Source organism: Dama dama, chromosome 18 (genome assembly GCF_033118175.1).
Source record: "Dama dama isolate Ldn47 chromosome 18, ASM3311817v1, whole genome shotgun sequence".
Lineage (NCBI taxonomy): Eukaryota > Metazoa > Chordata > Mammalia > Artiodactyla > Cervidae > Dama > Dama dama.
The window spans coordinates 110410851-110423280 of record NC_083698.1 but is presented as its reverse complement, the minus strand read 5'-3'; the positions used below and the strand labels follow the sequence as shown (position 1 = coordinate 110423280).

Here is a 12430-nt window from a genome sequence, read left to right as displayed (position 1 = left end):
TCGAAAGGGGTCCCCATTCTTTGCCCCAACCCTAGCGAGTGACAGCGAACAACACCTCTAAAATACACAGGGAGACTCAGTTGGTGCTGTGGATTCACCAAGCCTGAGCGAGCTGCTCTGCCAAGCTACGGGTGTCTCCCAGGATCTACTTCAATGATCTGCCCAAGAACTAAGCACTGATTAAAAGATAAGAACCCTCAAGATCTTCTGAGAAGAGGATTACTCTATAAGAGCTTGCGGGCTCCCCTTTATCCCTTGAGCTTCTGCAGACGCTGGGCCTCCTCAGGGCAGGGTGAGCGGCTGTCCCCTGCCACCTGGGGACACCGACACAGTCCGGCCTCCCCTGCCAGCTCTTTAAGAACTGCCACTTCTCAGCCTGGGCCCCTCTGGTCTTAACAGAGCATCCTCTGACTTTTCCAGCTGGGAGAGTCTGCACTCTCTAAATGCCAGGATGAATGGCAGTGATCTGCTAGTACCTTCCAAAATACTGGGGCGGGGGCAGCAGGAAAAGGGGACACAGGGATCCGAAAAAAAAAGTCCTTTAAGCAGACCTGGCATGTCTTCTCTTGATTTGTGTTAGAACCAAAGCAAAGTCCTGCTGGAGAGTCATGAGCAGCTGAATTTGGGGAGAGGGCTGCGCTAGCCACTTCCTGCAGCCCCCCTCCACCCCGCCTCCCCAGATTACAAAGTAGCCGGCACCCTTCACAACTGACAGGCTACATTTGGCAGCTCTGAGAGAGGCCTTTGTCAGCGGTCCCCACACATCAAGTTTACCTCTCCAGATGCCCCCTGAGCCCATGCATTATGGATGGACTAGGGATCCTTCAAAAATAGAAGCGGGGTGGGGAGGACAAAGGCAGTCCCCTCCGGCACCGTCAGGGCTCTTGATCTCCCTGGGCAGCCCGGGGGTCAGGTGGCTACAGTCGTGCAAACACACAATCATTCAAGAGACACAACCGCCACCCTCTCGGGCACACGCACCTCGAGCCCAGCCTTACCTGCTCCTGCTGTTGCACGGATTTCCCCGAAGCGTTGGGCTCCTTGGCTGTGGTCATGGTCCCCTGCTTCAGGGTGCACGCCGGCTCAGCGGCAGGTGCGATCTGAGCGGGAGGACTTCGGGGCCCCCAGAGTCCAGCCGGCCGGAGGACTGGGGTTTAGTCCATACTTCCCAAAGCCCACGGCTGCTGGAGAGGGGGTGGGGTGGGGGAGGGAGGGCGAGTGGGTACTGCCGCTTAGTTCTCTCTTTTAAATGCACAGAGCAGAAGCGGGGCGATGCTGAGGCTTCGCGGGGCTTCTGCAATTAGCAACAGCCTCTGCAATCGCCACAGAAACAACGACCACTGCTTAGCAACCAGGCAAGTGGCGGCGCGGTGCAGGAAGGGGACCCGAGTGATGCGCGCCGCTCCCGCCCGCCTCCCGCGGCGCACGGCGCATGCTCCGGCCGGCGGCGGGGCGGGGAGGGGGCTGGGGAGGGGGCGCCGGCGCGGAAGGGGAGGGAGAGGGGGGTGGGGAGAGGGGAGGGGGAGGGGGCGCCTGCTCCGCCAACCTGTGCAGGTGGCCAGACCTGCGCCCCCGGGGCACCGCTGCGGGCAGGTCACACCCGGGCGGGGGGCGGAGGGGGGGGCGTGTAGGGGGCGCGCGAAGGGACCACGCGGCGAGGGGCTTTGTTTGTCCCGCTGCCAAGCGCAGGGCCTCTTGAGGAGCAAAGATGCCCGCGGGCATCAAAGAATGGCTTCTTTTCTGTTTGCCTGGTGGGTTTTTTCCCGCCCCCCACCAGTTCCGCCGCCCCCACCAGGAACACTAGGCATGGCAATCTTGGCCCTTATTTTCCTTAAAATTCAGGAAACTTAACTACGGTCTGTCTTTTAAACTAAGAGAATCGTCTGTTTCTCTGTGAAAATCAACCAGGACCTCAAGGGTGTCTGATGGTTAAAAGGAAAGATGCCGGTGGGTGACCTTATGGAACTCAAGGGCTCCCTTCTCTGTCCTGAGTTCAAGGAGAGACAGGGACAGGGGTGGCTGGCCTGCTCTTGGGCCTCATGTCCTTGAGCTTGATCCTGACCCTGGGCATTCGGCACCCCCTGGCCGCTGCCCCTGGGCAGATGAGTGGCTGGTGGAGGAGAAACGCCCAGTGGGGACTCCGAGCCTGCTGAGCCGATGGCCTGCAGGTAGGGACACCTGTGCTTTCCAGCACCCTGGGCTACGCCGACGCCCAGAGGTTTTTGCTGCCCCCGTGTGACTGCCCGCTTCCCAGTCGGGAGCCTCTGGGACCAAAGGGCTTCAGGCCTCGGACACTCCCTGGCGTGGGGGAGCGTGGCCATCACCCCCAGCCCTGAGGAAGTGCTTCCCCTGGGCTCCAGGCGGTCCTGCCTTCGCCCCTGTGAAGCCAGTGCAGCGTCTTGCAGAGAGAAGGCAGAGTAGACCCCTATCCAGTTGAAGGTTTTAATAGAAGACTTCCTTTGTTCCGCTCCTCCCCTGACCCCCGACTTCCGTCCTTTTATAGCAACACACAACAGCGAGACCCAAGGCCCCGTGTCCTTCCCTGGAGTTGACGCTCGAGTCCTGCTCCTGCAGGGGCCCCCCTCAACCACAGCCTGAAATTTGGCTCTAAGCGTTTACTTGGCACCGATTCCAGAAGGTCAGGATGGGCAGCTGGGAGCTTGGCTGGCTCGGCCGAGAGTACAAAAATGGCAAAGCCCCGTGTGAGAGCCTTGTCGCACAGTCTGGCTTCGGTTCGTGTCCTGTTTGTCTTTTCTTTAGACATCCCTGCAGGGAGGGGGCTTTCCAGGTGGGAACAGCAGTGGTGTGTTCCCGGTGGGCCACACCCAGGGGTTCGGAACCCAGGGTATCGCCGGTGTGGGCTGCTGGCACTGTGCCAGGCCACACAGACACTCAGGGGGTGGTCGCTCTGGAGGGAAAGGGGCGGTCACTGTAGTGTGAAGTCCCCAAGCAAACCGGCCGTGGAGGCCGCAGCAGCCAAGACTCAGACAGGAGGCCTGGGGAGCAGGGTGAGCAGCGCCCCCTCCCCTAACACAGCTGGACCCCGGCGGCCCCAGGGGCGCCCCGGTGATGGGCGAGACCAGCAGCCCTTGTGGCAAAATGGTTCATCCCTGAGCATCTCAGAACTGGTCTATTCTCCCGGGTTGGGGTGGGTCACATCTTAAAACCACCATCAGTTCATGTCTCTGAGAGCATCCACTGCTGACTCACGGGGGCCATGAATGCCACCCAGCACCGCTGTCCAAGGACAGGACGTGAGCTGGGGGAGGAGAAGGCAGAAGGTTCCCAGGGCCCTGGGCCTAACCGAGTGGGTGGTACCCCAAACTGCTCAGCCGAGTCTTCTGGGGAAGCGCGTGAAACCCTCAGGGCACTTCTATTTTACTTCTCAGTAAAGACTGTAAATGTGATTTTATATCTAAAATGAATATGGATATCATGCAAAGTTCACACACATTTGCAAGATTATACCTGATCCTTCAAAGGAGTCTCCTGCTGGCCCCGCAGCGTCAGATCTCTTGGAGCTCTGCCCCTCCCCGACCCCCAACACACACACACACCCATCCTGCAACTGCTCCGTCTTCAAGAGCCATTGATCGGAAGGACAAGCTCGCAAATGGCTGGTGGATGGACAGGCCAAGTGGTGACGCTTGGAACCTTTCCGTGGGCTTTTCTGGCCCCAGGTGCCCAGAGCCCAAGTTTTCTGCATACTTGACTTGGACAGCTTTTAAAAGAGAAAGGGCAGGACTTCCAGCCGAGCCAGATGACACGGATGAGCCCGCAGGACGTTTCGATGAGTGAAGTAACCCAGTCACGGAAGGACGAATACTGCCTGACTCCACGGCTATAGAGGAATCTAAAATAGATTCACAGAGGCAGACAGTGGAATGGTTCTGCGAGGGGGTGGGGGAGGGTGGGGGGCAGGGGAAGCAGGGAGTGGCTGTGCAAAGTTTATAAAACTTCTCTTCCCCCAGATGAAAAGGTCCTAGAGCTGCCGTAAACATCTGCTTCCAGTTAACAACCATGCATCGTATACTGACAAATCTGTTAGCCAAAGTGCATCAGAGAAAAACAAGTGCTGTATCATTTCAGTCATACGTGGAGGACAGCAAACAAACAAAAATAAATCAACACAAAAACACGGAGTGACCAAGAGCAGAGAAGTGGTTACCAGACGGGAAGGGGCGGGGGCGAGATGGATGCAAGAGGATCGAGGGGACGGATAGAGACAGTTTCTGGTGGTGAGTACACTGCAGGGGGCACGGAAGTCCAAACATGTTGTGTCCACATGAAACATACCATGTTAGGAGCCCACGTTATTGGACCTCAGTAAAAATAAATCTACTGGGACTAACAGACACACAGCACACTATTTACAGTATGTAACCAGCAAGGACCTACTGGACAGCCCAGGGAAGTCTACACAATCTTTTGTAATAATCTATAAGGGAAAAGATGGAATCACCGACTCGATGGACATGAGTTTGAGCAAGCTCCGGGAGTTGGTGATGGACAGGGAGGCCTGGCGTGCTGCAGTCCATGGGGTCGCAAGGAGTCGGACACGACTGAGTGACTGAACTGAAGTGATAACGGAAAAGACTGGAAAAATAGATACAGATGTATGTATGACTGAAACAGTGCTGTACACCTGAGACTAACACATTGTAAATCAACCGTGGGCTTCCCTGATGGCTCAGTGGTAAAGAACCCACCTGCCAACCAGGAGATGCAGGTTCGAACCCGGGGTTGGGAAGATCCCCTGGAGAAGGAAAGGGCTACCCACTCCAGTATTCTTGCCTGGGAAATTTCATGGACAGAGGAGTCTGGCAGGCTACAGTCCGTGTGGTCACAGAGAGTCAGACGTGACTTAGTGACTAAACAACAACAAAAATCAACTATACTCCCCAAAACCATCACAATATTGCAACATTGTAAACTAATTATCCTCTAAATATTAAAAAAAAAAAGTTATGGCAAAGACCATCACAATATTGTAATTATCCTCTAACTTTAAAAAAATCAACTATATTCCAATTAAAAAGATAACAACAAAAATATATCTAAAAAATGTCTGTTCAAAGGGTAGATCTCTGAAAGAGAAAGGGCTGTGTTTTATCCATGTTTTAAAATTAATCAGTATGCCTCTAGAACAAAAGCGCCAGGCCCAAGTTTATCCTTCAAGCTCAGGGGTGTCCTGCACACTTCTTTCCCGGCCTTAGTGTCTGCCTCAATGAGCATTAATGTTTTGCATCCATCCTCAGCAAAGGGACCACGTCAAGGCTTACTTGCCTCACAGTACCTGCAGTGACAGCAGCCACCTGGGGCTGCCCTGTGCTGGGCACCCAAGCCCAGCATGTCTGTGAGGCAGGCCCTGCGACTGCCCTGTTTTATGAAAGGAAATGGACATTTTGCGAATTTAAATATTATACCCATCGTTACCCAGCAAGGAAGTGCCCAACCTAAACTTGGGCAGGCCAGGCCTGGGGCTACCGTATTGCACTGCCTCGAAATGCCGGCAGAGCAGAAGATGGAAGATGCTTAACTAGTCTGTGCCAGGAAGGACACTGAGCCCCGGACCCCGTTGTCTTAACTGATCCTTAGAAACCTCTTAGACACACATGGCATTAGCTCGCTAGGGCAGCCGCAGCAGGGCGTCACGAGGAGCCCAGGGTCACAGCGTTGGCGCCTTCTGGGGCCCCTGTCCTTGGGGGTCCCTCCGTGTGTCTGACCTGCTCTTCATACAGGGCACCGGTCACGTGGGATGAGGGGCCCGCCCAGTGACCTCACTTTATGTGAATCAGCCTTTTAAAGACCATGTCTTCAGACACAGCCCCATTCTGAGGTCCTGCGGTTGCAACTTCAACGTGTAAATAAGGAGGTACACAGTTCAGCCCCTAATGTTCATTGTGAGCCCATTTCACCGATGAGGAAACTGAGGCTTGAAACGATTCCGCAGTCTTTCCAACACCCGCACAGTCGATAATGAGCAGCAGAGATACTCCAAACAAGAGTAAGGCGCCTGACCAGCCCTCAGGTATCTGCGAAGCGGCAGGCTGCTCAAGGGTCTACCCTGATGGCCCACTCTGGTTAAGTCCCTGCTGGGGGTCCCGGGAGGATCCGAGCGCAGTACAGACTAGCCCTTCCCAGGTGAGGGTTCCCTGTGCCGAGGGAGGCGGGGGCGGCGGCAGAGAGCAGCGGGTGTGAGCAGCCTCCCCCTGCAGCACACGGCAGGGGCCACGGCCACGCCTGCTCCTCGCCCGCCGGCTCTTCTCTGCGCTCGCTGGACACTGGCAGCTGAGCCTGGCAGAGCGCGGCAGCCCGCCGGCCAAGGAGGCCGCCGCCAGCTGCTCGCCCTGCGTTACCCTCCTCCCTCTCCCACTGGCCCCGGCGCCTGGCGCTACCAGAAAGCTCAGATCCCGCAGGCAGGCTCCCTGCGTGGGCCCGAAGCCCCGCGGCCCCGAGCAGGTGCAGCGAGCGGGAGGCTTGGTCACGTGGGCGCCACGCAGCCTTCAGCCTCCTCTCCAGTCCAGCGGGTCCCAGACCGGCCGCCCGCACCGGCTCCGGGGATCCGGTCTGCGTGCGCATGTGCGGCCCGGGGTCCTGCGGCCGCCCCAGGCCGTTCTCACTCCGCTGATATCCGCTCACTTTGCCCGGAACAGCTTTGCCTCACGACTGGCACCATCAGCCCGTCTTTACCAAGCACCTGCTATGTGCCGACGGCAACATCACCGACAAGAAGCAGGCTCGTCAGCTGCCTTGTTGCTGTAAGGGATCAGAATGGCCTTAGAGTAGGATCCCTGAAGATCTTGGTTTTTTTTTTGTTTTGTTTTTTTTTTTTTTTTAGCATTAACCATTGGCAAGAGAAACCAATTCTAACTTACAGTTCCCTGAAAATAAAAGCGAATATGGGCAGCAAGGTAAGATTCCCTGGAAAGTCCCGTCAGGATCCAAAGAAGTAAGTTTAGAAAAAGAGCTTATAGAGATACATACTGAAAATATCACTAGGGAGGAGATGTGGCTAAGTTTCCTGAAGACTGGATTTCTCCAGAGAAACAGAACCAATCGGATGTGTGTGTGTGTGTGTGTGTGTGTGTGTGTGTGTGTGTGTGTACACATAAAGAAGAAACTGAAGTCGCTCAGTCATGTCCGACTCTTTTCGACCCCACAGACTGCAGCCTACCAGGCTCCTCTGTCCACGAGATTTTCCAGGCAAGAGTTCTGGCATGGGTTGCCACTGCCTTCTCCAGAGGATCTTCCGGACCCAGGGATCGAACCTGGGTCTCCCGCAGTGTAGCAGACGCATTGCCATCTGAGCCACCAGGGACAGAATCCAAACGTTTGTATGCATATACATATACACATACACATACACATACACATACATATACACATACACATACATATACACATACACATACACACACATACATATACACATACACATACATATACACATACATATACGGAGAGAGAGAGGTTGGTTACTTTTTTTTTATTTGGCTGTGTTGGGTCTTAGCTTTGGCATGCAGGCTTAATTGCCCCCATGGCATGTGGGATCTTAGTTCCCTGACCAGGGATTGAACCCATGCCCCTTGCACTGGAAGGCAGATTTTTAACTCCTGCACAATCTGAGAAGTCCCGAGGTTGGTTATTTTTAGGAATTTAGGGAGTTGGCTCATTTGATTGCGGGGGCTTGCTAATATGAAATCTGCAGGGTAGGACTGTGCAGGCCAGCAGGCTGGAAACCCAGGGAAAAGGCCATCTGGAGGTAGAATTCTGTCTTCCTTTGGGGAGGTTGGTCTCTTTTCTCTTAAAGCCTTCAACTGATTAGACAAAGCCCACCCACACTAAAGAGGGTAATATGCTTTACTCAGAAGGCTACTGACTTAAATGTTAATCCCATTAAAAAGCACCAGTCCTTCACAGCAACATCTAGGAGACCAAACGCTGGGACCACGGGCCAGCTGCACTGACAGATAAAATCAACCATGACAGGCGATAAATAGAGGTGACTGGTAAAGCACTCACTTTATATTCACCTCATTCATAATGAGGTGAATATTCTTAATTTACTAATACTCTTCTTCTCCTCGCCCCCTTTCCCATCTTTCTACCTGAAATGTTTGCTACAATATTGAATCATGAAATCCAGACCGTTCATGGGAGAAAACAGAAAAGCCATCTCACTTTCACTTTTCACTTTCATGCACTGGAGAAGGAAACGGCAACCCACTCCAATATTCTTTCCTGGAGAATCCCAGGGACAGAGGAGCCTGGTGGGCTGCCGTCTATGGGGTCGCACAGAGTCGGACACGACTGAATTGACTTAGCAGCAGCAGCAGCAGCAGATTCCTGAGCTTCTTACCTCCACATTTTTTATACAGAAGACAGAAAGAAATTTCTCTCTTATATAAGCCACCATGACTTGGGTTTTCTGTCATGTACAACCAAGATGAGCTCAAATGAACATAGGACAAATTCCTCTTCTGTCTTCTCTTTTTATTACTCCTAACAGTTTTGCTAAGAGTATCCCCCTAAAATTGCAGCCAATTAGGAAGAAACAGGAGCTGATCTTATCTATTTATTTATTTGGCCATGTTGTTTGGCTTGTGGGATCTTAGTTCCCTGACCAGGGATCAAATCCACATTCCCTGAAGTGGAAGCACTGAGTCTTAACCCCTGGGCTGCCAGGGAAGTCTCTGATCCATCTTAAGAGACCTGAGAAATGTATGTTGATTTCCAGATGTAGCAAATAAGTGAGCTTCTAAGTCAGGTCCCCCTGAGTCAAACCTGATCCACTTCTTATTTTATAAATAAAGTTTTACTGGGACACAGCTGAACCCGTTCACTCACACGTTGTCTAATGAATGCTTTTGCACTATAGTAGCAGAATTGAACTTGTGACAAAGGCCATGTGACCTGCAAGGCATAACATTATTATCTGATGCTTTGCAGAAAAAGCTTGCAGACCCCAGGTCTAGAGTGACTCTTGTTACTTGTCAATTACAGTTATATGCCCTCACTCAGAATCACAAAATCAATAGAAAACAAAAACAAAAACAACTTCTATCCAAGTAGACCACTCCTCCGATTCCCTGAAAGGAAAGACCATGGGAAAAAAATCCTAACCGTTTTTTGCCATCAGCCTCCTATCTTCACAGGAAGACAAATGTTTCCACACAGTTCCCCTCTCGCGCTGTTTTCAGGGCATCTCATTTCTCGTAGGGAGACTGGGACTTGACCTGCAACCCACCACACACCCCTGTGTACATTCTGACAGCGTCCTCTCCAAAGGCCACAGCAGACCCATGGACTGGAGTTCACTGCCCTGGAAGCCAGAATCTTCTGTGGATCTGGGAATACTGAAAGCATTCAAATGGCTTGCAAAATCCATACCTCCAGCACCTAGAGTAAGTGCTTGATACTGTTTGTTTGGATAAATGAATAATATGGTGTATTCAAAGGAATTCAATGACAAATTCCATTTGAATGATTTTCATCTTTCCCTAAAAGATGCTTCCCTCGCTGATCATAAACCTTCACGAGGTAAGGTAATGTTACCCACTGTCCCTGGAGATGAGGCCGCAGGACGCCTGGCCTGAGCCAGCATGTCCAGCTGTTGGAGACGCCCCCGGCCCGTGTTTACAGATGTGTTACCGTGTGCTGAGTGCTTTCGGTGTGAGTCAGGAAGTGTCTTCTCATAGACTCTGAGTCTAATAGGAGATGCAGACTTGTAGCATATAAATGTCTTTTGGTTCTGCCTTACGAAGCACTATCTGTTGGCTCAGACAAGAAAGAGTCAGCCTGCAATGCGGGAGACCCGGGTTCAATCCCTGGGTTGGGCAGATCCCCTGAAGAAGGGAATGGCACCCCACTCCAGTCCTCTTGCCAGGAGAATTCCACAGACGGAGGAGCCTGGTGGGCTGCAGTCCATGGGTCACAAAAAAATCGGACACGACTGAGCAACGGACACTTTCACTTTCTTTCTCTTAGGAAGCACAAGGGGAAAGAGGTGGTGGTGGAGGTGGGGAGAGGGTTTGGAGGCAATCCTTGCGGAGGGCCGTGCAGAATGCTCTGGACGCACGCCAGTCAACACTAAGCAGTGATGAGCAGCAAGGCCACGTGTATACAGGGCAGCAGGGATGGATGACAGACACAGTGCTCAGAGCAAAAACTCAGAGACAGAAACGCGCACTGACACACGCACACATATGCATACATGTGTGAATACATTTGCACAAATAATGCACACAGAACACATACGCATACATCCAGAAACCTTCTAACAAATCAGAAATGCATTCGTACAAAGATACATGTTTTGCAAAAAATACAAACTGAAAGCTACCCAGCGGATGTGATATAAGGTCTGCTGATGGTGGGAGGGAAAGGGGCCTGAACTGGGAGGGAGACGCAGGGAGGGAGGAAGAGAGGCAGCGGGGAGCGTGAGGCACAGGAAGGGGGAAGTCAGAGGGGGCTTTGCTTGGACCACGGGTGATCACGTGATGTCAGCTCTACCTCTGTAAACCTCAGCTTCCCCTCCTGCAAGTAGGGTGGCGAAAAGTCCAAATAAAATGAGTGGAGAGGGATTTGCTTGGCGATCCAGTGGGTAAGAATCGTCTGCCAGTGCAGGAGACGTGGATTTGATCCCTGGTCCGGGAAGATCCCACGTGCCCCAGAGCAACTCAGCCCCTGGGCCACAGCTACTGAGCCCGTGCCCTGCAGCAAGACAGTGACTCCTGCTCGCCGCAACTAGAGAAAGCCCAAGAGCAGCAACCAAGTCCCAGCGCAGCCCTAAATAAGTAAATCTTCAAAAAAAAAAAAAAAAAAACCAAGCTTAAGACATGTATTGAGATCCCTCAGGAGCCCTGCGTGGTTACTTGTACCATCTTAATTAACTCTCCTAACAGTCCTAGGAAATAACTAATTCTCAATTTATAGATAAAGGAAAAGGGGCTCTGAGAGACCGGATCACTTGCCCGAGGTCACACAGGCAATGGTTTGAAGGATGGGCCTGCCGTGGGTCCCCGTGTAAGTCCAACTCTCCACTCTGTGTAGACCCATCACACTCCCTGAATTAGGTGTCCCCTGGTATGAATACCTTCCAGCTGGGAAATTCTATTGGCTGAGTCCAGGTAGATATTCCAAGGTTGATAATCAAATTTATGCAAATTGCCACTGTGCAAAAAAGTCTGAAACTGTCTCCCCTACACCTGGTCACACCCCAGGCTGTTCAATAGCAGCCTCGTCTCAACCATCAGGGGGACCAGATGCAATACAAACTGTGTGGCATTTTGAAAACCTCATTTAAAAATGTGCATGTTTCATGCCGAAGTAGCTTAATTCCATTCCAACTGCTATCTTTCGCTTCTCCCCCTGACCCATCTTGTATCGTGAAGCCTGGCCAGAGAGCATGGGCAACCTGGCGCCCAGGCAGGTGGGCAACCTGAGCTGGCTGGTCACGGCTGGGCACTGCCTGCTTCTCCCCAGGCGCCTCACGCTGCCAGGATGACCTTGGCAACAGCAGCCCGACAGATGTCTTGGTGACAGTCTCTGATGGCCCGGGCTGAAATTTCCAGGGCTATTCGCAAGGCCCGCTGTGAACGAGCTCTCCTGCTAGTTGGGTAACAGCAGGCGTGGAGGGGGACTCAGGTCTTTCCTCTGTTGCAGTGTGGTCATTGGTGCCTCCGGACAGACACCCTCAAAGGAGCCCCTGGGCCATTCTCCAGGCATGCGCACAGCCTCCTCCCTGGTTTCCCAGGACCTCCGCTCACCCCCTGCCGTCTGGCCCAGGTGTGGTTATCTAGCACCAGAATCAGGGTCAGGAAGAGCTTTCATACCCATGTAGGAAGATACATCTTATATAACAAGTCCCTCCAAGCCTCTGAATTCTCCTGCTTCGTTTTGAACACCAAATAAATAAGTCAACAGATTCCTGCAGACAATTCCCAGAGGAGGATCTGTCTGTGAAACCACTGTTGTCCAGCTTTGCAGAACACATTCGACTTGACTTTGGGGATGAGTGTAAATGGCAGTGTGAATGACCCCCAAATGGGTCACTTCACACTGGAGATGCATACCATGGCGATGACACTTGGCAACTCCTCTTGGAAGCTAATACAGAAGCAAGGACGTGAACAGAGGAAGGTCAAAGAAAACATGTTGTCTACCGAAGAAGGAGCTCTAGTATCTACCCCAGCCCTCCAGTCCGATGAGCTCCTACTCATCCTTCAATGCCCAGTTAAATGCTGCCTCCTACCTCCGCCCTAGATTTCACTTCTTGCCTGACTGTTCTCCCGTCACAACTTGTATGTCCCATGCTTGTGTGAAGTCTTGTTCATCATGGCATCGTGGCCCACTTCCACATCTGGTTTCCTTGCCCCATTGTGGGTTTCTCCAGGGCAAACCCTGGGAAGAATGAAGTGCTACATAT

At 52.6% G+C, this 12430-nt stretch overlaps 1 protein-coding gene across 2 annotated transcripts in view; it reads right to left on the bottom strand.

Annotated features, from left to right (window-relative positions):
* The window catches only part of DPP6 (dipeptidyl peptidase like 6), a 795051-nt gene that overhangs the window by 529672 nt on the left and 252949 nt on the right, over positions 1 to 12430 (bottom strand). Inside the window, exon 1 of one of the 2 annotated variants that reach the window (XM_061166192.1) lies at positions 999 to 1347. The exons of the other annotated variant lie outside the window; for it this stretch is intronic. Within the exon in view, the coding sequence (XP_061022175.1) occupies positions 999 to 1055 (57 nt within the window). The 5' untranslated portion in view covers positions 1056 to 1347. Of the gene's footprint in view, positions 1 to 998; positions 1348 to 12430 lie in introns of those variants that run through there. 2 annotated transcript variants of the gene reach the window in all.